Here is a 23,530-nt window from a genome sequence, read left to right as displayed (position 1 = left end):
GTGAAAAGGATTAATCAGCGGCAATGATGCAATCCGCACTAGTTTCAGGTACAAAATCTCCCTGCATATGGTACAATTGTCAAGCGTTAGATGATGTGATAGAGCGTATTAATGACATCTTTTAGCCAAGGTATACTCCTCATTAAGCAATCTTCAAGCATGCTATTAGTTTCTTGAGTGCCTTGCAATATATCAACCTCGAGGAGTCGAATAATTCACTGTCCCCAACATTCATAATCTATCAAACATCACTAGCATTTATTCTACATCATTATGTCAGCTCAAAAGAAGAATATTGAAACTCTTGAGGGAGTTAGGGAACCTCCGGCCGTTCGTGGAATTGACTCCGTAGTCTCTCACACCAGGCCGCTACCTGCCTCTGCGGTAAGCAATGAAAACTTAAGTCAACTCGAGCCTTGAATTGACGAGCTTCCAGACGGCACTAGCGATCGGAGCCTTTGCAACGACCTTGACAACTTTGTCATTGAGTCTTATGGAGTGGAGAGGGGTCACCATTACCAATGTTTATGTCGCAAACTTTTTCTTCATCGCTGTCTTTGGGCTGCTGATTACTGCGCAGTGGGAGCTCGCCGCTGGAAACGGCTTCTCTTACACTGTGTTCAGTGCTTTCGGTATTTAATCACAACTACACCGACAAGGACATGCTGATGATAATTTATAGGCTTATTCTATGCTGGGTATGCGGCAATTCTCACGCCAGCGTTTGGAATCGCAGCGGCGTACGGCGACGACGTTGCGCAGTTCAACAATGCTCTTGGATTCTTCATGACTCGTAGGTTGCATGCAGGATATGCAGAGGGCAGATTGCTGATAAGTCTGTCACAGTATGGACGATCTTCGTTCTGATTTTCTTCATTGCCTCGTTGCCCACAAACCTTGTCAACATCCTCATATTTGCTTTTGTGGATATCGCATTTCTCCTCGTAGCTGCAAGTTATTTCGCGGCTGCAGACGGCCACCAGAATGCTTATACCGGGATGAAGAAAGCAGGAGGCGTTTTTTGCTTCTTAGCAGGACTCGTAGGATGGTGCGCTTACCATCAATTCAATCATTTTCCCTCAGTTACGGTTAAGGCTGATACTAGAGTAGGTATCTAACCCTTCACCTGTTGATCAAAGACAGCATCGCGGTCCTCCCTCTTGGAGACGTTTCACAGTATTTCCCAAAGGCCAGGAAGTCGTCACTATAGAGAGATCAAACGCGTTCTAGCAGGGGCTTGTCGAACGTATCGAAAGATTTCACTTTGAATTCTGGCGTTGCGTTAGATTATGCTACAGCGCAGAGGGCGCTGGAATTCAGACATCTGAATCCCCAGCCCACAGTGGAAGGCATGTGCCGGGTACATTCAACGAATTTTGGGGTTGCAAGGATGTGTTGTACATAATTCTTCTATTGGGATTCAATAGCGTGTCGTGTCCACACTAGCCTCGACGCGAGTTCTTGCAGAATGAACAATCTCAGAATTGGCGGATCTGATGACATCGTCACCCAATCAGCTGCTTGTCCGGGACAACACGTCAGACGCCCCTGGCTTGGGAGAGATGACCTCATAGTAACAAGCAGTATCTCCTGGGCTCGTAGGGACTTATGCAGAGAAAGATGGATAGAGGAATATTCATCATTGATCCCATCATCGCGACTATTGGCATAATTAATCCCTGTGTCCGTTTGACCTGCATATCTAGACAATGGCAACAGGGATGGGGAAAACGATATACGATCTAAAGTCACGTCATTGGGCGTCTCGAGGCCCTCAATCGTGGAACAATTCTGATTGCTTGCTTGGGTATGTTTAGCGCGGAATGTCGCTGCTAACAAGGTAGGTAGTTCACGTTTTCGCTCAGGGTCATTCAGTGTCCGAAGATCCCTGTCGGGGCCTAGCTCCCGGGGCTTGGAACCTATCGAACCCCATCCTGAGCGCCACTGTTGGCTATCGTGATCGGTGTCGCAATAGGCGTAAGAAAATTCGAAGAGCAAGCCGGAAGCACGCGTGGGAATGTAACATGCAAATGCCAGCATCATTTAAGTAGGAATTCAGCTTCCAACTAGGATTTCCAAGACAAACTCAGCAACACAATCTCGTCACTACACTCCTAACGATACAAACATCGAAAACGAATTTCGTATCAAAAGATGGCATCAAATGCAAGGAGTGTCCCGCAGACTGATCCTAAAGTCTACGACACGTATGCGAGTCAATGGGCTGAGCTGCCTGCTGATGAAGCAGCCTGGCTTCAGCGAGCCCAGGAGGTCTCAAACGTTCTTGCAGAGGACGCAGGTCTGCGTGAACGCGAGAACAAATCTCCTCGCGCTGAGGTCGCTCTTTTGAAACACTCTGGGCTTCTCAAAGTCTTGGGGCTGAAGAAATATGGCGGAGGCGAACAGCCATGGAGTGTCGGATATAAAGTGATCCGCAAAGTGGCTGAAGGAGATGGGTAAGCTACGAGACTCCCAGCTCTTACCGATATGCAGACTAACAATGACTGTAGCTCTCTGGGGATGCTCCTTGGATATCACCTTCTTTGGTCAACTACTGCCAATGTTGTTGGAACTGCTGAGCAAGCGGATCGCATCCAGAAGCTCATAATCTCGAACAACTACTTCGTTGGCGGTGCAGTGAACCCACGGGACCAGGATCTACGCATTACATCTGATGGAGATGACATTGTGTTTAACGGATTCAAGTTCTTCAACACAGGAGGTGTCGTTTCTGATTTGACTGTGCTTGAAGGATCATATGAAGATACGAATGACCATATTTTCGCTTTCGTCAAGACGGAGCAGCCAGGCATTCAGTTTTCACATGATTGGAATAATGTCGGACTCCGTCTTACAGAGTCGGGAAGCGTCAAGATTGATAAGGTAAAGGCACCTTGGGCAGATGCACTTGGATGGGATGCGGCCAAGAAAAAGCCAGATCCTTCAATCTTAGGCATCCCCTTCGCTACTCTCTTACTTCCAACGTAAGTAGATGGCTGTGTAAGAGTGGATATGAGTTTGTGAAGTCTAATTTCATTCTCGCAGGATTCAACTTGTCTTCAGCAACTTTTACATAGGTATCGCCTGGGGAGCCCTGAGTGAAGCGTCGGCGTACACGAATAAATCTACTAGAGCCTGGCCATATGGAGGAGATGTAAGTTGAAAATGCCAGGATGTTCTTGTCAATGATCTGACAGATCTTCCAGAACAAGGAGAGGCCCCAAGATGAATTCTATATTTTGTCAACTTATGGCAACTTCCTTGCGCATCTGCGGGCTGTCACGGCCCTAGCTGACAAGGCTGGCGAGGAGGTTACTTCCTTGTACAATAATTCAGGAAGCGCAGAGGATCGATCGAAGGTAACAGCCGAGGCCAGAGGCGAGGCAGCGGTGTGGGTGGCCAGTGTCAAAGTTGTGGCGACGGATACAGGGCTGCGGGTCACTTCAGGCTTGTTCGAAGTGACAGGAGCTAAAGCGACGGCGACAAAGGTGGGCCTGGATCGATTCTGGAGAGATGTTAGAACCCACACGCTCCATGATCCCGTATCCTACAAGAACAGGGAACTTGGTCGGTATCAGCTGCTAAGGGAGCTGCCCGAGCCTACCTGGTATACCTGAGCTGAGGTCGCTAGTTGTGGGTCCACAACTACCGAGACGCGCGACCATATGCAGAGCGCGATTTATTCTCCAGTTCAGCCCCAGTCAACAAGATAGCTGCCTAGTTTAGTTGTTCAACCCCTTTAGCATTGTTGGTCTCTGTGGTTCGGTGTAAAATTGCGAGTGAAAAATACGAGTTCGTAAGGCACCGAGATCCTTTGGTGAATAAAGGCCCAAGGGTGCCTGCCGACTCAATCCAATACAAATAGAAAGATATGGCATGGAATAATATTCAATCGAACACCAGCCTTCAACACTTGTTACAGCAGTCCCGCCTGCACGGCATTTGCCACGGACAAGATGCCATTCATAATCAGCCCCGAGCCGGTGATCCCTCCCATATTTACTGCAGCCTTGCACGGCGACTACGACGGAGTCAAGCGCCTCATCCGCGAAGGGGCCGATGTCAATGCTATCAATCCCAACACGAATCTCACGGCCCTACACGTAGCCAGTTCGAGAGAGGACTACCGGATTGTCAGGGTCCTCCTCGAGGCCGATGCCGACCCCTCTGCTACTGACGAGTTGGGCCATACACCACTGTTTGAAGCCGTCAGTAATGGGAAGATCTTATCGGCGAGACTGTTGATTGCTGCAGGCGCTTCCATAAATGTCAAGGGATACGAGGAGAACACTTTGCTGCACGCGGCGGCTGGTGGTGGCTATAAGAACATCACGAGGTTATTAGTGAAGGAGGGCGCGGAGGTAGACGCTGTCAATGCGGACGGGGAGACACCTCTCCATTCAGCGGCAAGACGTGGAGCAGGTCCTGAGATTGTAAAATTCCTCCTTGATGCTGGGGCAAATTTAGAGGCAAGGACGAAGACCGGCAGCACTCCTCTCCTCTCAGCCGAGGGTTATGACGACGAAGTCGAACTACTACTGCGAAAAGGAGCCGACGTCACTGCCGTCTCTGATGACGGCATGACGGCTTTGCACATGGCGGCAAAGCACAGTGTATGCGAACAATTGAAGCTCATACTGGATACCAAAGCCATCGACGTCAACGCAAAGACAGCTGACGGGTACACCCCGCTACACTTTACTGCGCAGACCCCGGTCAATGAAGACATGAACCTGCAACTCCTCGACGCCGGGGCTGATATCGACGCCACGAACAAAGATGGCGACACGGCGCTACACATAGCAGCCAAGCAGTATCCCAACACGAGTCTCAAGATACTGCTTGCTCGGGGTGCCGACATAGAAAAGGCAAACAATATCGGGGCAACGGCCCTGCACGTTGCTGCCTGTACCGGATCCGTGGCTCCGCTTGATGCGTTGCTTGAGGCTGGGGCGAACCCTGGCGCTCTTGACATGCGCGGGTTGACACCACGACATCACGCAATCTGGGCAAAGGAGGACTACTATCGAACGCAGAGAAAGGATTGGGAGGAGACGGGGTTCCAGAGTGAGAACTTTAGTGATCAGGAATGGGGTCAGGTCCACGAGTATGCGTCAGTCTGGGATGACATAGCAGCAAAACTATTGGCGGCAGAAGACCAGTAACGTAGTTTCCATCCCAAGCTAGTTGTTATTTATGGAAGAATGTACTCTTTCGTTGAACAAGGCCGGTTGCCCTCTTCTACAAAAACAGAAGTTGTACTGTATATAGAAGTCAGAGCTCAGACTGCAGGGGAATATGAAGCGGTTAAATTCCTGTCCTGATGAACATAACTGCTTCCTACCCGATCTCCAAACTCTGCTCCCCAATCCAATATGCTTTGGAGTCTACTTATCAAGGCGCAGCTGTACGCTCGAACTGTACTGCTTTAACATCATCGTAACGGATGAGCAGCGTCGTAACGGATAAATACTGGAACGCTGACTGTGACCAGCAGGCTTATTTTGCCCAAACATTCCAAGCCTGAGTTGCTGAAAATGGAGCATCCCGGGGATTTAACTTGACTTGCGAGAGCCTGCCTAGAGTGTCTTGGGCTGGAGTCTCGTTGCCACGTTTGCGCTTGAGGAGATACACTCGGTGGCACAGATGTCATGGGGATCAGATCACGTAGCTTGACTCCTGCTCAGTCTGATACCAAGCTGCATGTGCCACTTCTCTAGATTACTTGTAGAGGTAGGAATCCTTCCAACTATGCAGTTTCCTCTTATACATCTATGACGCTGGATTTACACGAGCCTAGCCTTGTCTCAAATACCTACAATATGTGAAAAATGAGAAATTGAGCGCAGGTTAGGAAATACACATTAAGTCAATTCCCACTTGAGACATCTCGACTGTTTTCGATGCCAACTCACTTCTATCCGAAATACCGCACTGTCTCCCTTTCACAATATGCAAGAAATCTATCCTTCATACCGTTCCCGCCCTCGGACTGCTTTTTGATGCCTTGCGCGACGTTCTCTGGCAGCTTTCCAAAACGCCCCCACGGCAGGATATACGCACCGTTCCTCTCCCGTGTGATATCCTGAGAGAATCCCGCGAAAATCTCGGTATACGCACCATACTTTGCCGGCTTGAACATGATTCCCTACTAAATCGTTAGACATAGCATTCTTGTCATTCAGTCTGGGAAGTCTAGCAAACTTACCATCATGCTTTGGGTCATGCGCTGAGTCCTCTGCAGCTCCGTTTTCATGAGGCCAGGGTGCACACTGACAGCAATTACTCCTTTGCTTCCCAGTCTTTGCGCAATGTCCGCGGACATATATGTCAGACCGACCTTCGACATCATGTAGTTGTCCATAGACTTGGTGAGCACTTTGGGCCGTGTGCTGGTGTCATCCCACTCGATGACGCCTTTAGGCACCCCCACGTCCATCCACGACACGACGTTGACAATGCGGACACCACCGTCCCATTTCCTGCCAATACCGGCTGCTTGATTCGCTTCCGCGGTTCGCACTAGGATTGGCTCCAGGCACTTAGTCAACAGGTAGTGCCCGAGAGCGTTCGTACCCATCTGAGATTCGTGGCCCTGGGCGGTTCTGGCCTCCGGCGGGGCGAACATGATGCCCGCGTTATTGAAAAGGACATCTAACCGAGATTCTTGGGACAGGAAGGACATCGCGGCCGGCCGGACTGTCGCGAGATCGGACAGGTCCAGAACAAGAGGCTCAAGCCGCCCTTCGCTTGTGGGATAAGTTGATCTTGCCACGTCGATAGCACTCTGGATCTTGGCCAGAGATCGAGTGGCGATGAAGACCGTTCCATTCTTGGAATACAAGAGCTTTGTGAGCTCTAGGCCAACTCCGGAAGAGCCACCGGTTACGATGAAGACCTATATAGCGTTAGGCACACTGGGAAAATTTTCAAATACTAGGCTTCTCACCTTCCCGCTGAGATTTGGGAGATGCTCTTCCGTGAAGTTTGGTGACGGTGGGAAAACATCGCAAAGGGACATTTTGTTCGGGTTTCCTTCGGACTTGTGCTCGCTGAAGGCTACGCTTGCTTTTCTGTGCTACTTGCAATGCTTAAGCAATAAACTGGACAAACGAAGCTGCTGCGTCTTAAATAGTCTGCATTTAGATACTTCGCTCCCTCGCTAAAGTATCTACGGTCAGGCCGCGGACCCCGTCGCGCATCGTCAGCACAAACTCTCAGGCTCTCGCCCCGTTGTGATATAATTCAACCCTGTTCCTTTAGCGTCAAATCGTCTCATAGCCAGTGCCAATTGCCAGATAAATCCGGGCATGCAGCAAAGCCGGTCTTAGCGCCGGGTTTAGGGCGGAGCCCACCAGTACCAAGTCCTTCATGAAGCCTGTAGTGTCGCCTTTCCATTGGACAATCAGCCGTTACGTCAGCCCGGCTTTATGGATGACTTCTCAATCACCGACTGAAGTCCGGCAATTGCGGTCTCCAAGTGCCACCCGCGATTGCGCTTGACGACATCCCAGCCTCTCATAGTAGTTCAGGATGGTGTTTCATTACTGTTGGTAGAAATTTAGCCAGCTTTCAGGCCAGAGTATCCCTCTCAAAGAGAGAAAGGCCAAGGATATGGACATGTGCTCAACCCGTGTTAGCCAAAGGACTGGACACAACAGCAATGTTCGACACAAGGATTAACAGAGTATATGAGTCGACAATGTGGCCTGTACCCAGTGTAAATCTCTTCATTTAGCATCCATAATACTCTTAGCTGCAGCTTCACCCGCCATGATAGCGCCTTCCATAAACCCCGCCCAGTATGGTGATGCCTCAGTACCCGCAAAGTAGATCCCGTCAATAGGCTGTGTCAGAGCAGGGCCAAACTGAGTCCATACATTTGGTGGGAAGAGGCCAGTGTGACCCCCCCTTGAATATTCTTCGTTATCCCATCGCTGAAGCATCCACGACTGGACGTTTGCTGCCTTGGGTCCAAAGTATCTGATAAAGTCCTTCTTGACGGCGTCAAATATCTCCTGCTCCGGAGCTCCATCGAGTCTGCGCATCTCATTGGCTTCCAAGAATCCCATCAGGGCTCCGAAGCTTGAATCGGGAGGTGAACTATCAAATGTTGACTGTGTAACTCCTTCAACACTGGCTACCTCACCACTGAGGCCATCGTGACGCCAGAATGGGGTGTCGTAAATGGCGAATACCTTGCCCAAAGAGCCCATGGGAACTCGTTGGCAAAGCTGGTCGCGGATTGCTGGAAGAGGAGGACTATACACCAAGCGGCCCGCTAGGGCTGGAGCTATGGCAATGACGACCTTCTTTGCTTGCACCTTGAAAGTATCGCCCACTACCGAGTACCCCAGCTCGTTGCGTAAAACCTGTCGAACAGGAGACCGCAGTCGGACCTTTTCGCTGCCGAGCCGCTCTGATAGCTTGATCGCAATACTTTGTGGTCCCCCCTCGATCCGATCCTCTAGCGATCCATCCTTCACATTGGTCAACATCTCGATACGGCCTGGAACTCCCTCGCTGCCAGTACGAGCAATGTAGACCAGGACACTCAAGAAGGAGATGTCTTCTGGCTCGGCGGATAAAACTGCCCGCAGTGTCAAGTCAAGGACCTCCCGTGCAATTCCATTCTTGGTGAAACCATCCAGCCACGTGGACATGGTCAGGCTATCCCATGCCTTTGCGTTGCAGTGCGCCCATGGCTTCCATACATCGAGCTCAGCAGCGAACTCGTTGAGCTGAGCAGACACCGTTCCAAGCGTGATGAGATCTTCTTCCGGAAGTGGAGGTAGTCCCTGTGATTCAATCGGATCATAGAGGAGACGGTCTTCTTTTGTGCAGAGAACCATCTTCCCGTCGGCATATGTGCGGAAGGTCTTCACGCCCAGCTCCTTTGCCAAGGCAAGGAGTCGGGTATGATTGTTGCAGACAAACTCAGCCCCAAGCTCGACTTTGCCGCCATCCTTGTTCTTCACCTCCTTGTCATAAACCTTTCCACCAACCCTATCGCGTGCTTCGAGAACAATGACGGATTTTCCCGCAGCCACAAGGTCCTTGGCGGCGGCGAGGCCACTGAAGCCGCCCCCAATGATGGCCACATCAACAGGTCCAAGCTCGGTACCAGCGAATGGAACGGAGACCATGTTTGTTATGTTAAAGAGAGGAGATAATATCCAAATGTGGTTGTGGATGGAAGATGTATTTCGGCAATATCTTCTGACTCCAGTGAGGTATGGAACATCACTTCTAATACCATGTTTAAAAGCAGAATATGCCTGAGGCTCAGTGACCCAGCCGGCAGTCCGCGGGCCCCGACGTGCTGGGGCCCGACATGCTGTGGTTCCATTGCATTGCCACCGTTTCATATTTAACAACCTTCCTCCAGAAAGGGAAGTTCACACCGATCCCACTGTTTATCTCCCTAACGCTCCTCCACCGGGGGGCCCACGCTAATCGCCCCCACATGACACTTTAGCAGCTGCGCCTGGCCTGTCCCGCCCAAGTAGCATATATTACTGCTACCTCGAATCTGGCTGATGATCTCGTCTTGGTTGACATGCATGATAAATTCTCCTTGTATTTCGCTCCACCAGATATTGTATCCTCGAGAAACCTTTCCCCGACACGCATCACTCACCAGATTGCAAACTCTCTTGGTTCGAACAGTACAAGCGTGCCAACATCTTCCATTGCAACTGGATCAATCCAATGGCCCGCTACTTTCAAACCCCAAACTTCCTCGGCGTTGCTTACCAAGCCCATGGTTATAGTCATGCCGTTGTCTTGCCACCAGGAGCTCAGCTTGTCATAGCTTCCGGTCAACCTGCGGTCAACGCCAACCGCAAACTACCAACATCGGCCCGAGAACAGATTGAAGCATGCCTTGACAATTGTGAAGAAGCACTCAAGGCTGCTGGGGTCAAAGATGGGCTGGGTGCGGCACACAAAGTACACTGTTTCTTCACCGATACGAAAGACGAACCTACCGCTATGGCAGTTTGGAAAGAGAGGTACCCTGAGCATAGACCTACCTGGATGAGTCTGGGTGTCAAGGAAATGTGCCTACCAGGGATGATTGTGGAGATTCAGGTCGAGGCACACCTCCTTCCTTAACATTCAACACATGAATGTAGACCACTTGACATTATGTGTGGGCCAAGATGCTGAGAAACGAAGAAGAATGGTCCAATTTTCCAATTTCCATAAAAATGGTTCCAGTTCAGGTCGCAATGCACGTTAGTCATGTTTCATTGTGAAGAGCGATATGATATGTTCTTTTGTCGCCTTGTTGGGTCTCACTCATTTAGGGAAATTTATACCGAAGCAAGGAGGATCGCCCCCGCCTTCCCCAATTTCAGCGCTAGCTCCAATACCCCCGGAGTCGAGCCCTGATATGAACCGTTCGTTCTGATCCAACGCCATGATTGAATATCTGGCTCATCCGCCTTTGAGTGTTGAACATGCCGTTCTATTCTTCTTGCCACTTTCATTGTCCACGTTTTCAAATGATTTTCTTGGACTCGTAAACTATGGCTCAATCAACGAACCAGAACCTTCTACAGGAGATAGACGGAAGAAGTAGGCCTCACTCCACAGATATGCAGACCACAAGTTTGGCTCACTATTTCATAGTTAACATCGATATCGACTCATTAGACAATGGATTCCTAAGGTCTCTGTCCATCACTCCAAATGATCAGACGTGCAATCCAAGATGGTTGTCAGTACAGGTGGAGGATCCGTCAAGTTCCGATCTTCTCAAGACCACGGCACTTGAACTGCAGGGAGATGGCTTTCTTGCTGTGGGCACTCGATTGGTGAGACTTCTGAAATCATATGAAGAACTCAGATTCATGATGTTAACTAGAAATAGGCCGTCCGCTTTTGCCGTCAAAATATCCCGTTCATCAAGGGCCGGGTCTTGGTTCAAACGAGCCCCTCGGCAGCATACGACTGTCAAAAGACTCTGGACCATGCGCGTCTGTTTGCCTCCGAGTTTGAACGGGCTGAGATCCCAAAGGATCGCTATTGCATAAAAATCATGGCTACCGGTCCAGGACTGAGCGCGGCGAAGATCCTGAATGGCGAAGGCATCTCGACGCTAGGAACAGGTGTTTTCAGCGTTGCTCAGGCAATTGCGTGCAGTCAGGCTGGGTGTTTGTTTATCAGCCCTTACTATAATGGTAAGCTTGTTTGTATCGAAATTTATATTTGTTCCAAAGTCTGATGACATGCTTATTTTACGCCAGAGATACGAACATACCTTAACCCGTCATTGTGGCCTGATGTTGCTGATCCAGCACTGGAGCATCCCTTTTCTCACCGCATTGCTCAGATGGTCCAAGCATATAAGGATTTGTTCAAGCAAACGGGAAATCAGCAACCATTGATAAAGAATGCTGGGTAAGTGATACAACAAACAAGAGGTTACCATAAGTTTAAGCTGACAACGACCAGGTTTTTCTCATACCGGGAAGTCATCGCCACAGCTGAGCTAGGCTGCCATTCTGCCACATTATCCAAGGACAATCTTGAGGAATTACAAGACATGGAATCTACAAAAGTGGCTTTGCCGGTTGGCGTGAAAATTGCTAGCCTGAGAAGCCCTTACTCTGATGATGCCGAGATTCTCTCGCCAAGGTTGAAGCAACTCATGACTAGTGATCCGCTTGCAACTCTTCGCCCTGGGGAAACATGGTCACCAACCGATATAAACCTCGACTACTTGGCAAACGGGGGGCAGATCCTGGAAGAAGTATTGGCAAAGGACGAGGCAGCTACACGAATGGTTCGCGATGCTCTTGAGTTGTTTATGTACTCTGAAGCAGAAATGCAGAAAGTCATTGAGGCAGTGTGGTCAAGGGCAAGTTTGTAAGGATGTTGCCTTGATAGTGGCGAGTATCATTGGTTGGACATACTGGAAAACAATTCATGCACAGATAAGCGGTTTCCCAAGCACGGGTATCATTTTGCTGAGCACTTGACTCCTTGGCATCTGAATAAGCGCCAAGGAGGATAGAAACATTAAGTTACTTGGAGAAGAACTTGGAGTTTTCACTAATATTCAAACTCAACTATTCGTTATCCGTCTTGAGGCAGGAGAAATACCACCACAGTGTAATGCAAGGCCTGTGCTAGAAAAGCCAACCCACCATCTGTTCCCCCGAGATCAGAAGTACGCGCTAAGTATCAAGATGTTATGACAGCCGACGAGATGTCTGACCCTTAGGGATAGCTACGGAATGAATTGGTGACAAAGCCTTGGCAATCACCAAATTCAGGAGCAGGGAGGTATGGTCCACTCTAGTTTGGAAGTGGGCCACTCTAGTTGGGACGTGGTCAATGCTACCGCTCGAAAGGGGAAAAACACACCGAGCAGTCTAAGGTGCAGATATGCTAGCTTTCATCTAGAGATAGTATAACAGGAGTCTAAATCCAGACTAATCCATGACAGATTGATTACCTGGCACTGTCAAGTTTTGAATTTTGGTATCGAACTGTCAACATGCCTCCACAAGTAAGTCGACTACTAGCGACCTAACCATACATCACTACTTACCCTTCCAATACAGAAATCATCCAATCTCGCAATCAACCATATTGCGATCTCATGCGTCGACCTCCCTGCACTTGTCGAATGGTATACAGATGTTCTGGGTTTTGAGCTAGTGGGTGAAGTTCAGCACCACAAACGATCAGAAGACCCCACACCTTTCGACACGATTTTTGTTTCGTACCCGCCGTCACTTGAGGAGCTGAAATTTGCTATATTGACCTCTGGAAATGGGGTCGGCATAGAGTGCTTCCAGTTCATTGACCCACCCTGCAAGCCCCGCGACGAGGAATTCGAATTTGCTAGAGCTGGAGTCTTCCACATCTGTGTCACGGACAGTAATCCGGAAGTGCTGATGGAAAAGGTGGTAAATAGAGGGGGGAAAGTTAGAGGGCAATGGATGGACTACTCCAGGTACGGGCTGGAAGGACACAAAGGAATATACACTCAGGATCCCTGGGGCAATGTGGTGGAAATAATGAGTTTGAGCCTCGACAGGGTCGCATCGACCGGGGCTGCTCTCTCAAAAGCAGCTGAAACTCTTCAGGGACTGATGCGTGAGCAACAAGAGTCATCACGGCTTTGAATAGACTACTTCATTTCCAGAACAAGACTAGGCCCGCAATATCTCTCGTTCTCTTATATCGCGAACGAATATCAAGTCAACTCTTGCGTTTGATCTATTTCACCTGGCCGTCGCCTGTCCGTACAATACTAATGAGCTGGCTAATGATAAATTTCTCGGTGGATATTTATTTGTAACCAGACAATACTGAACATGCAGCAACTCCATTACATGTAGCATGAACAGGAAGAAGCACCACCACAAGCCGTCTCATGATTTGCTCGCCACTCAACTCTAGAGAAGTTGCTAGAACCGAAGTATGGAGCCATATCGAACGATTAAGATACACAATAGCTCGGGCTGCCCCGAGTCTTCAGTAGTTGATGGGACTCCAGAGTGGATATATCAAGAGCGGTCTGAGAAGCGCAAAAAGAGGCATGGCCGGGAGCCTACAAGTAGAGCATCCAAGCCTGCGCTCCTAATACAGACTATCGAAGCCTTGGCGGCGCCTACCTCCAGGGCAACGAGTTTGGGTAGTCAGACTCAGTCTATGAAGATCAATACGCTATCGAACGTTGTTTCATTCAACTTCAGAGCTATTCAATTGCAAATCTTAAGGGCAGATAAATTAACCTAATCATTAATGGTGACTTCTCTGCTATTCCTCAGCACCTAGCTTGCACTGCTGACAATGCTCCCTATAGCAGATAGGAACTAGTGCCTCTAGTGAGAGGGTTCCTCGCGTTCTCTTTCAGCTGCGTTGTGAAATCTAGAAGACATTCCTAGAAAATCTGGACACGATGGCCTTGATTCTCGATACCTACTACGGGCTTCGGCAGCAAGTCAAGGTGAGCAACGAATCTCTTTTCACGAGGGCCTCTCGTGGGATCTGGTGCTTTGGTATTGAGGGCCCTAGTGCGTAGTCTAGTTGAAATAGGGGATATGAGCTCGGTGTGTTTTGCCTAATCGGGCCCGAGTCCTCATGCCCAGAAATCCCCGCCCCCCTCACTTTACCTGACCCGGCTAGCCCGACTCAAACCCCCGATCTCCGCATTCCTCTAGTAGGTATCATGCATCCAAGTGCCAACTCTGCAACTTGCAAGCCCCGCAAGGCCTCAAGCTGGTCTCTGGATTGCTTATCCATAGATAACCGTTTGTACTTAAAGAGACGGCTGGGTTGTGCCTTCCAGCATATGTTGGAATAGATTAAGTAATTTGGAGAGCGCTTGTCAGTGCCCTTCCGTCACGCTTTTGGCCAACTTAATAAAGCCTTGTTGAAATGCCGGACAGGAACTCTTTCGAAGAACAATATGCCTCCGGCAATGTTGCCAAACTGGAGACATCGCATGGAGCAGGAGAATCCTCGCCCAATTATGAAATTGCCGAATTGAAACCACGCTTCTCCGTTCTCGCGGCCATTGGTATTCAATTCAGCATCAGTGCAACACCACTTGCTATAGGTGGCTATCTGACTTTTATTCTCGGAGTGGGAGGAAGTCCCTTCTTCTTCTATGGCTTCATCGTTGCTTCTATTGGACAAATCTTTCTCTGCGCGAGCTTAGCCGAGATAGCGGCAGTGCACCCTCACGCATCTGGTACAGACCCCATACTGTGAGAACATGTAGCTTAATATTCGAGCTTCGCTGACACTTACACCTCAGGCCAAGTATTTTGGACAGCTGCCCTAGCGCCCCCAGAATGGTCGAGAGTTTTGAGTTACTGGAATGGTGCATGCACTACACTCGGATGGGTTTTCGCGAATGCCGGTACATACGTTTTCGCTGCGCAAATATGGCTTGCAACCATGGAAATTCGCTTTCCTGGTTACCAGAAAGAACCCTACCAGGTGTTCCTGATGTGCCTTGCGCTAGCTGGAGTCGGTCTCATTCTCAACATCTGGTTGTTTCGATGGTATCCCCATGTAACAACATTTATGGTCTGGTTCATCAACGCTGGCACCATCTACGTCTTGGTGACTCTGCTCGTCCGTGCGGTTCCCAAAAACTCCGCTCATGATGTCTTTGTCAAGGTCATCAACGCAACGGGTTGGGAATCCGACGGCCTCGTGTTCTTCCTAAACTTCCTCCCCGGATGTGTCGCCCTCGCTTGTTTCGATACAGCTGCTCATATGGCCGAAGAGATGGAGCATCCCCACAAGCAGATACCGCAGGTTATGGTTGGTGCCACAGCTCTCTGTGCTATGACAGCCATACCCATGATCCTTGTCTTTCTCTTTTGCACTGTCAACCCCATGGCTCTCCTCCAGCCACTCGCCGGACAGCCGGTTTTCCAAGTTTTCATTGACGGGTTTCGGTCAGACGCATTGCTGGTAGTGGCTCTGATTATTTACTGTGTCACCTATCTGTCGTCGTGCCCGGCCACAATCGCCACAGGCAGCCGCTTGGTCTGGTCCTTTGCCAAACATGGGGGGCTCCCATTCCAAAACTGGATCGGCCACGTCGATCCCGCCCTACAGGTCCCGGTCAACGCTGTGTATTTAACGGCAATCATCTCGTCCCTGATTACACTCCTCGTTTTCGGACCCACCACAGTGCTCAACGGCGTCTTTGGGGCGAGTGCCGTATGCTTCTTTTTCTCATACGGGCTTCCAATCTGGTTGCTCATGTGGCGAGGCCGAAAATCACTACCCGAGAGAAGATACTTCAACCTAGGTCGACTCGGATTCCCGCTAAACTTCCTCACTCTCTGCTGGCAACTCCTTTCCGTTGTATTCCTATGTTTCCCGCTCTATCAGCCAGTGACAGCGTCCAACATGAACTGGGCTTCGGCTGCTGCCATTGTTGGTTTCGTAGTTTTCGGGTTTAATTGGTTTCTCTATGCTAAGAAGCATTACCGAACTCCGACAAGACTGGTGGTGCCTGCTGATGGCGATGTTGAAGAGACAGTGGCTTAACAGCCATCGAGAGAAGTCCAAACGCATACGCAGCAGTCGTTCTTCTGCAGAGAAGGTTCGCCAGGCCGTCATGTTGGATCTTCTCTATGTTGCGAGTTGACACTATGAGTGAGTTATCTTATCTGCAATACAGCTGTAGGAAATAGTTCATTATGTACTTCAACTTGCGCACTAGTCAATGTCCTAGGGGCTTCCGCGGAACCCGAGTGTTATTAGTGTTTTACGACCGATCACCCGCGTGGCGAGGCCACTGCGCCTGTGGAGGCGCAGGGGAAGTGGGGCGCGGGGTGCCCCGGAACCTCGGTCTTCATCTCCACCTCCTTCCTGACCATCCCCAAATTCATGTTACCTTTCGATCTTTTGAATGCTCAGTAGTCGATTGTCGGCGAGGAAACTTCCGTTGCAGGCGCGTCTTCGAGTATTGAAAAGATGGTGCGTTCTTCCCCGGCTCATGTCGAGCGTCCCAGCGAGCTTCCACCGCGTCGCATGTCCAAGGCCCCAACTGCATTGCGGAGGAAGACTAAAACTTTCACGGGATGCTGGACCTGCCGCGCTCGAAGGGTCAAATGCGATGAAGCACATCCCTTTTGCAACAGATGCACCCATTCACGGCTCGCCTGTGAAGGTTACGGGGTCCGCCTAGCCTGGAAGGAGGGTCATGGCAAGGGCTCTGGTTCCACCGGTCCCTTTAGGAAATTGATTGAGCTGGAGTCGAACGTTGGCCAAATCTCACTCGACCACATGAACAACATGCTTCGACATTGCAGCACCGCAACAGCCAGCCAGGATACTAAATCATTCGGACCATTCTCAGTGTTTAGTATATTGTCGAGGCCTCCTGAGCAGACCGTCTCGCTGGACCTGCTTGACCCTCAGCGTTGCCCAGGAGGTCCAGAGCTGGAATCGCAGACCGATTTCGGAGACGTTTTTTCGCCGGCGTTCATTGCGACATCTTCGAGTATGGAACAATCAGACGGCCAAGGGACGCCTGGGCCATCATCATACACCTCTCTATCGGACTATCTTGAACAGCCAAACCTTGATTTCAATACCAGTACCGATATACCGGCGAATGAGCTTCCAATGCTCGATTTGCTTCCGATGACCGTCTCCACTGTCGACGACCAAGATTCGATTCAAATCCTGCCGCAGCTTCCAGACTCACGAAATATCATATGGGATGACCCGTTGCAAGAGGGTGAGCTTATTATTGGTTTAGATTCTCCCGGACACACCAGCGAGTCGACGCGTTTCTCATCCTTTGGAGACCCAGTTCTTCCCTGCCGTTATCTCAACACACTCTCTGATCTGTCCCACACTGAGCATGGACTCATCCATCATTGGCTGGTCTTCATGTGCAAGAACATGGTACCAGTTAATACGATAGACAACCCTTACCGGGTTCTCTACCTTCGGCTGGCCTCTGAAGCTCTCACATCTTTCTCGAGTAGCAAGCTGGCAGTCTTTCACGGCCTGTGTGCGGCAGCTGCTGAAAGTCTCAATACCCTCCGTGATCACAAGAATGACGATTCAAACCTATCGCTGACAAAGCACGCAAACGCGGCCTTGAAAAGCTTACAAGAATTAATAGCCAGCCCTACGCCAAAGGATTATACATCTATCCTAGCTGCCATCATTATGTGTATCCTGAGGGACTCCGTGATGGGTCAACCCGGCAACTGGCGACTTCACACACAAGCAGCCTTGAAGATAGTAAATGAGGCCTTGGCGTCAGGAGTGGAAGCTGCCTCGAGCTTGCACATCCTGGCCGAGCAATGCGTCTGTATTGCCGCGTTTGGCAATCTCGAAAGCGAGTACGATCTAGGCGTTTTGGTCGCCCAACTGCCAGATACCGAGCACTACCTATACAACCAACACAGTGTTACCAAATCTCTGCTTGGCTTTGTTACTTTGATCAACGCAATATCGAAAACCGGCCTAGAAGCAAATCCTGTCACTTTGGATGGCCTGGAGCTTCGCATTTATCTCCAGGCTGCTCCAATTGTTCATCTCGACAAGTCAGGCCAGAAGGGCGATGCCATCATTATCCAACACTATCACCACGTATACTATTACGCTCTTCTCATTTTCTTTCAGCGTCTGGGACGTCACAGGCCTCCAAGCCAGTTCCAAGACCTCGTGCACGAGGGCTTGGTGCACTTGGAAGCGGCAGAAGATATTGCCATGGAATCTAATGGATGCATATTGCTTTGGCCATGCATGACGATCGCTAGCGAGTGTGTTAAGGAGGATTTAAAGACACGAGCTTTGAAATGGTTCGAGCGGAAAAAGCGGCATGGGTTTAACAATGTGAACACAGCTACCAAGATCTGTCGTGGGTATTGGCGTTGGCGGGATGAGAATGCTGTTGCCTGTCTGAGTAAGTCATGGCAGGACTTCGTTGTTGGCACAGAATATGATGTTGTTCCTGTCTAGGGTGTAGATACAATTCCATCATATATGTTGAAACTGGCTGGTACAACTAGGTGTACGAAGAGTAAGTAGACACTACAGACATGGGGGTTATATAAGCAGTAGTTGGGGGTTTGTCCAGGCACTTTGTGGGAAAAAGTAGCTTTAATAGGTTTACTTAAAGGGTAGGTATTGTTTTGAGTCACGTTGAATAGCAGGGAGCTATCTGCAGTTAGTATGTTGTGCCAAGATAAAAAGTTTCATAGTTCTTCAACACCTCCCTTTGATCAACCCTGTTTTCCTGGCTGGCAAATGAATCTTTCAGGAACTCATGAGCGAGGCTCAGATGATGGCCAGACAAGGTCACCTTCTCAAACCTCTGAAGAATCCATGCCCTGTGCAGGACACCTTCCGTCGAGAGCCGCGACAAACAGTGCCCAAGCAATCCTGGTGAGCCCTTCCTATCATGCTAAAACTTTTGAAACCCCAACCTCACAATCTCTTTCAATTAACTAGCATGCATTTTCCCGTGCTTCCTCTGTGATTTACCAGAAGTCCATGAAGGTGTTAAGCTCTGATCACGTGCTAGGTCTTGTGAATTTGTCAGACTAAAAAGTACCGGATACCTTTTATGTCCAGCCTCTGACAGAATTGATAGCAGGTAGGTACATGGCCCCAAAGCTTTACCAGGTGTTGACAGCTGCAAGCAAGGCGATGAAGCCCAATCTGCCTGGCCCTTTAATGTTTCGCCCGGCCACTGCGGCCAGTGCGCAACACCACATTGAAGCGCGCCAGTGTGCCGGCCAATGGATATTCCTCCTTTTCTCAATCTTCTTTGTCAAAATACCAACTGTAGTTACTGCAGGATGCAGCTCTTTAATTATTGCATTAAGCCACCTCCTTAGTCTGCTCAATATCAGCCCTCACTGGCCGGCTCTTGACACCCTGTAGCTTCCTCGCCACATCATCTGTGAGGTGCCTGTCCAAGTTGCGGATGAAAAACGACGAGGCCGCGCTGGTGACACCAAAAGCGATGCTGACGAGGAACATGGTCCGGAAGCTCATCGCGTTCGCCACCCTTGTCGCCATCTGGATCGCATCCCTGATCGCCGGTGTCATGCCGGGGACCTTGGCTAGCGCCGCTGGAGTGCCCGCCTCAGCCGCCTTGACCGCCATGGCCACGGACCCAGCCGGCAGGCCCGCCCTCAGCGCCGCGGGGCCGACCTGCCCAGGGATGTTGACCAGGTTCCGGTTCTCCAGCACCGTGGCGTAGATGGCCGTCGCGATGGTGCCCATGGTGCCGCGGCAGCAGGACTGGAAGCCCGAGGCAAGACCAATGTCGCCCGGCGGGCAGGTGAAGGGCACAAGCACAAGGGCGAGCAGCTCGACATAGCCGACCGAGAAGCCCGAGAGCGCCATGAGTGCGATGGCGAGGCTGCCCTTGTCGACAGTGATGGCGGCCATGCTGGCGACGAAGGCGGCCATAGCGACTGCCGAGGCGCGCATCTGCCAGTGCGCCTTCATGGCCCTGCCAAAGGGGCGGACGGTGAAGCCGGCGCAGATCTGACCAAAGGCCACGGAGCCGCCGAGGGCGCACTGTCCGTTGCACAGAATCAGTCAACTGTGGAGGATCTACTTTCCTTTTTTTGTGAATGGGGCGCTTTCTTATAATAACCAGAAAACGACTTTAAATTGCGACACTTTTTGGCGGTTACTATGTTAGCCCGCTCCACATAGATTTTGCTGTGATCCTGTAATTTCGCTAACAGCCTGTTAAGAATCCTCTTGCTAAGCACTAAAAAACCTCTACGCTCTACTAATAATAGGATATATTATTATTAGGATATATCTAGCTCTTTTTATATAGCTATTCTATATAAATTATAGTTTATTATATCTTCTTCTATATAATGTTTTTCCTATATATAGAAAAATACCTTCTTATTAACCTATTTCTTCTCCCTTTATTCTCTATACTAGATATAGATATATTCTTTCTTCCTCTTACTTTTATATCTACTATAATAGTAGCTACTATTAAACCTATACTAACTATATAAGAAATAGTAATATATATACCTATAATCTATTATAAGAGATTAATAGTAATACTTATATTATATATTAGATATAATAGATATAGATACCTAACCATACTCAGTCATCTATCTCTACTAAGAGAGGAATTAAAACTCTATACAAGAAAACTAGCGCTATTGATTACAGGGTTAAGTAAGGAATTGAAATTCAGTTTAAGTAATGAATTGCTCTAATACCAGTAAAACAGACAAAAATAGTATGTAAAGAAAGGTAATAATCATAATAATATATATATAAAATATACAGCCTATAGATATAGAAATATAGTATTATGATTAGATTAAAGTTTTTATTATAGTCTATAGCATAATTAGAATGTAAAGATTAATCCTTATATAAATTTATTAGTTATTAATAGAAGATGTCTATATATCTATATATAGGCTATTACCAATCTATAGTTCTATAAGCTAGAGGTTAAATTACTATTTCTATTAATATTAAAAAGAATAGGAGGTAGTTTATTATAAATATTATATATAATCAAGTCATATTATAGAGCTATTTATCTATTTATCTGAGTACCTATTTATTATTTACCAACAGTATAAATATAGAATGATTGCTAATAAGACTAAGATATATTTAAGATGATAATATAACAATATCAGCTAATAGCAAGCTAATAATATTAACTAGATGGTACAGGCTATTCCTAATATAATCAAGACCTAGGTTGAATTATAGTAATAGATATTTCTATAGCCTAGTATTAGACTAATCCTATATATTAACCTATCCTAGTAGGATAGATTAGGTTGTTATATATACCTATATATTATATAAGATATATTCTAGATATAAGTATATTATTAGGCTAAATATAATTAGATAAATAACTACTAATAGGGCTGATATATAGAGTAGATAGAGAGAGGTTTAACACTAATGCTATAGAGAATAGGTATATAGTGCTAATAGATGTTTCTAAGCCATACCACTAGTAGTTGGTTTAAGGTTGGATGTAGTGAAGAGGTTGATAAGTAGGCAGTAGAAGACATACTACAGTAAGAGTTGGCTATATTCATTATCTATATCTATAAAGAGGAAGAGCAGGTATTTACAGCTAAGGCCAAGGCCTAGATATATAAGACAGACGATAAGTAGGAGGCAGACTGGTGGTTATAGTGATATGATTAGTTATAGTATTTAGCTAACACTAACTAGAAGTAGTTACAAGGCATATTATAGCCTATTAATGACACTAAGATAGTATTATAGTAGATATAGTAGAGTTTAGACTATATGTTAGATAATATGTATATAATAGTGATATAGTACTACTAGAGTAGTACTAAGTTATTTAAGATCAAGTATAAGGAGATAATAATTATGCCTAGTAAGCCGTTCTAGCTATTAATAGAGCTAGATTTATAGGGCTGGTATAAGAAGGTGTAGAAGAAGTTGTTGGCTATTTAGTAGTGTATAGAGTTGTAGGATGAAGAAGGTAGGGTGGTAGAGAGTAATACTGATATATATGGCAGTAATAGAGATAATAGTGATAAAGATAATAGTAAAAGCAGTATAGCTAATAGTAATAATAGAGAAGAAGGTAATAGTATAGATATAACTAGCAGTCTTACTACTGTATAGATAGGGTGGATTGGTAGAAGTAGATATTTAATAGGGTTTTGTGGCCTGTGTGCTAGCGCCTCGCTTAATTTATTAAGTGGGGCCTGCATATAAATCTATATATAACCTCATTTCTATAGACTTAGTCGCACCCTTACATATGACTTCCCTTCTTAATCTATATCTTCGCTTTTTATCACTTTTCAGTACAGTTATTTGTGACCCCTACTGCTTTTCAGTAATTAGTAGCAAGAAGCTTTTTCTCTATGCTATAAGGAAGCTATTAATAGCTTCTCTTTTCAATCATCTTATAATTAAGAGCTTTCTAGGACGATTTAAGGACCGTCTGCCTGTTAGAATCGCTCTTTTCAAGTTGATTTTAGCAGAGATGTATGGTTGATTTTCAATTATTACGCACTATCACTACCTTAACCCTTCCATCTTCTCAGCCCTTATCTCTGGCTTCTTTTAGATCCAGACTGTTGGTTGCAGCTGCCTAGTCCCTGCTTGAGCTTCTTTCAGATCTCAGGCATCGCCTAGCTCCAATCCGTCATTAAGGCGCTGGAAGAGTTTCCTATAAGTCTTGTCTGCTTTTAGCTGTAAAGACTCCTAATCTGATCTATGATTTTCAATCTAGAGAAGATTCCCTTCATTTCTATATCCTCTTTATCATATTGTCATCTTGAGAGCTAACCATAATGGTGAGAGAGTTGAATCTGCCTGCTGGTGGTGCGGGCAACTAACAGCCTCCTAGAGGCTTTCCTGGCGTAACTGCAGGAACCCAGCCTCAACCTGGTTCGTCTACTACTGCTGGTGGTCAGGCTAACCAGCAATAGCAGATAGCGAGCCAGCTATCTAGCGACCAAGCCCAGCCGACAACAACTGATAACCAAGCCTAGCCGATGGCTAGTAACTAAGTCTAGCTGATAACCGGCAACCAAGCCTAGCTGTTAATAACTGGCCAGCCTACTGCTTCTGGCAGACCTAACTAAGACACTTAATTAGCGACCGCTCAAGCCAATCAACCTGTCACCGCTCTGCCTGCAAACTTTGGCAACAATCTAGCTTTGATGAACTGGATGAACGTAAGGTTGAAGGAGTTGGAGGATAATACATCTGCTTTATATGAGTCCTTGGTTAATTTAACCACTAATGTAAATAGCCTCACAACAAACTGTAATTCGGTTCTTCTCACAACAAACTGTAATTCGGTTCTTCTCACAACAAACTGTAATTCGGTTCTTCTTAGACCCGAATTGAAACCCCATACAAAATAAAACGGCGCTCACAACAAACTGTAATTCGGTTCTTCTTAGACCCGAATTGAAACCCCATACAAAATAAAACGGCGCTATGATTACAGGGGGTAGAACCGAATTGACAAGCAGGGGGTAGAACCGAATTGGTTTCC

The 23,530-nt window shown here is 47.8% G+C and overlaps 9 protein-coding genes across 9 annotated transcripts; 6 read left to right on the top strand and 3 right to left on the bottom strand.

The window, feature by feature from the left end:
- Positions 1-273: 273 nt before the first annotated feature.
- E0L32_007465 (uncharacterized protein) lies at positions 274-1,118 on the top strand (the record flags this gene model as incomplete). The annotated part of the gene is made up of 4 exons (XM_031142212.1): positions 274-384; positions 437-632; positions 683-793; positions 847-1,118. The coding sequence occupies 4 exons, from the start codon at positions 274-276 to the stop codon at positions 1,116-1,118; spliced, it is 690 nt and encodes a 229-aa protein (XP_030993439.1).
- Positions 1,119-2,154: 1,036 nt separating this feature from the next.
- On the top strand, positions 2,155-5,165 carry E0L32_007464 (uncharacterized protein; the record flags this gene model as incomplete). Its single annotated transcript, XM_031142211.1, has 5 exons — positions 2,155-2,456; positions 2,511-2,984; positions 3,046-3,154; positions 3,207-3,607; positions 3,923-5,165. The coding sequence occupies 5 exons, from the start codon at positions 2,155-2,157 to the stop codon at positions 5,163-5,165; spliced, it is 2,529 nt and encodes an 842-aa protein (XP_030993438.1).
- Positions 5,166-5,917: 752 nt separating this feature from the next.
- Positions 5,918-7,021, bottom strand: E0L32_007463 (uncharacterized protein; the record flags this gene model as incomplete). Its single annotated transcript, XM_031142209.1, has 3 exons — positions 5,918-6,148; positions 6,209-6,898; positions 6,950-7,021. The coding sequence occupies 3 exons, from the start codon at positions 7,019-7,021 to the stop codon at positions 5,918-5,920; spliced, it is 993 nt and encodes a 330-aa protein (XP_030993437.1).
- Positions 7,022-7,730: 709 nt separating this feature from the next.
- E0L32_007462 (uncharacterized protein) lies at positions 7,731-9,146 on the bottom strand (the record flags this gene model as incomplete). The annotated part of the gene is made up of 1 exon (XM_031142208.1): positions 7,731-9,146. The coding sequence occupies one exon, from the start codon at positions 9,144-9,146 to the stop codon at positions 7,731-7,733; it is 1,416 nt and encodes a 471-aa protein (XP_030993436.1).
- Positions 9,147-10,532: 1,386 nt separating this feature from the next.
- On the top strand, positions 10,533-11,878 carry E0L32_007461 (uncharacterized protein; the record flags this gene model as incomplete). Its single annotated transcript, XM_031142207.1, has 5 exons — positions 10,533-10,581; positions 10,636-10,820; positions 10,877-11,186; positions 11,253-11,406; positions 11,461-11,878. The coding sequence occupies 5 exons, from the start codon at positions 10,533-10,535 to the stop codon at positions 11,876-11,878; spliced, it is 1,116 nt and encodes a 371-aa protein (XP_030993435.1).
- Positions 11,879-12,508: 630 nt separating this feature from the next.
- On the top strand, positions 12,509-13,397 carry E0L32_007460 (uncharacterized protein; the record flags this gene model as incomplete). The annotated part of the gene is made up of 3 exons (XM_031142206.1): positions 12,509-12,520; positions 12,576-12,923; positions 13,359-13,397. 3 exons carry the CDS (start codon positions 12,509-12,511, stop codon positions 13,395-13,397), a joined length of 399 nt encoding a protein of 132 aa, XP_030993434.1.
- Positions 13,398-14,400: 1,003 nt separating this feature from the next.
- On the top strand, positions 14,401-16,035 carry E0L32_007459 (uncharacterized protein; the record flags this gene model as incomplete). The annotated part of the gene is made up of 2 exons (XM_031142205.1): positions 14,401-14,716; positions 14,783-16,035. 2 exons carry the CDS (start codon positions 14,401-14,403, stop codon positions 16,033-16,035), a joined length of 1,569 nt encoding a protein of 522 aa, XP_030993433.1.
- A 429-nt stretch (positions 16,036-16,464) lies between these two features.
- On the top strand, positions 16,465-18,471 carry E0L32_007458 (uncharacterized protein; the record flags this gene model as incomplete). Its single annotated transcript, XM_031142204.1, has 1 exon — positions 16,465-18,471. The coding sequence occupies one exon, from the start codon at positions 16,465-16,467 to the stop codon at positions 18,469-18,471; it is 2,007 nt and encodes a 668-aa protein (XP_030993432.1).
- Positions 18,472-19,335: 864 nt separating this feature from the next.
- E0L32_007457 (uncharacterized protein) lies at positions 19,336-19,971 on the bottom strand (the record flags this gene model as incomplete). The annotated part of the gene is made up of 1 exon (XM_031142203.1): positions 19,336-19,971. One exon carries the CDS (start codon positions 19,969-19,971, stop codon positions 19,336-19,338), a length of 636 nt encoding a protein of 211 aa, XP_030993431.1.
- Between the last annotated feature and the right edge of the window lie 3,559 nt (positions 19,972-23,530).

Source organism: Thyridium curvatum (assembly GCF_004353045.1).
Source record: "Thyridium curvatum strain D216 chromosome Unknown NODE_46_length_333320_cov_79.933738, whole genome shotgun sequence".
In the NCBI taxonomy this organism is placed as follows: Eukaryota; Fungi; Ascomycota; class Sordariomycetes; order Thyridiales; family Thyridiaceae; genus Thyridium; species Thyridium curvatum.
This window is presented reverse-complemented; position numbering and strand designations above follow the sequence as displayed.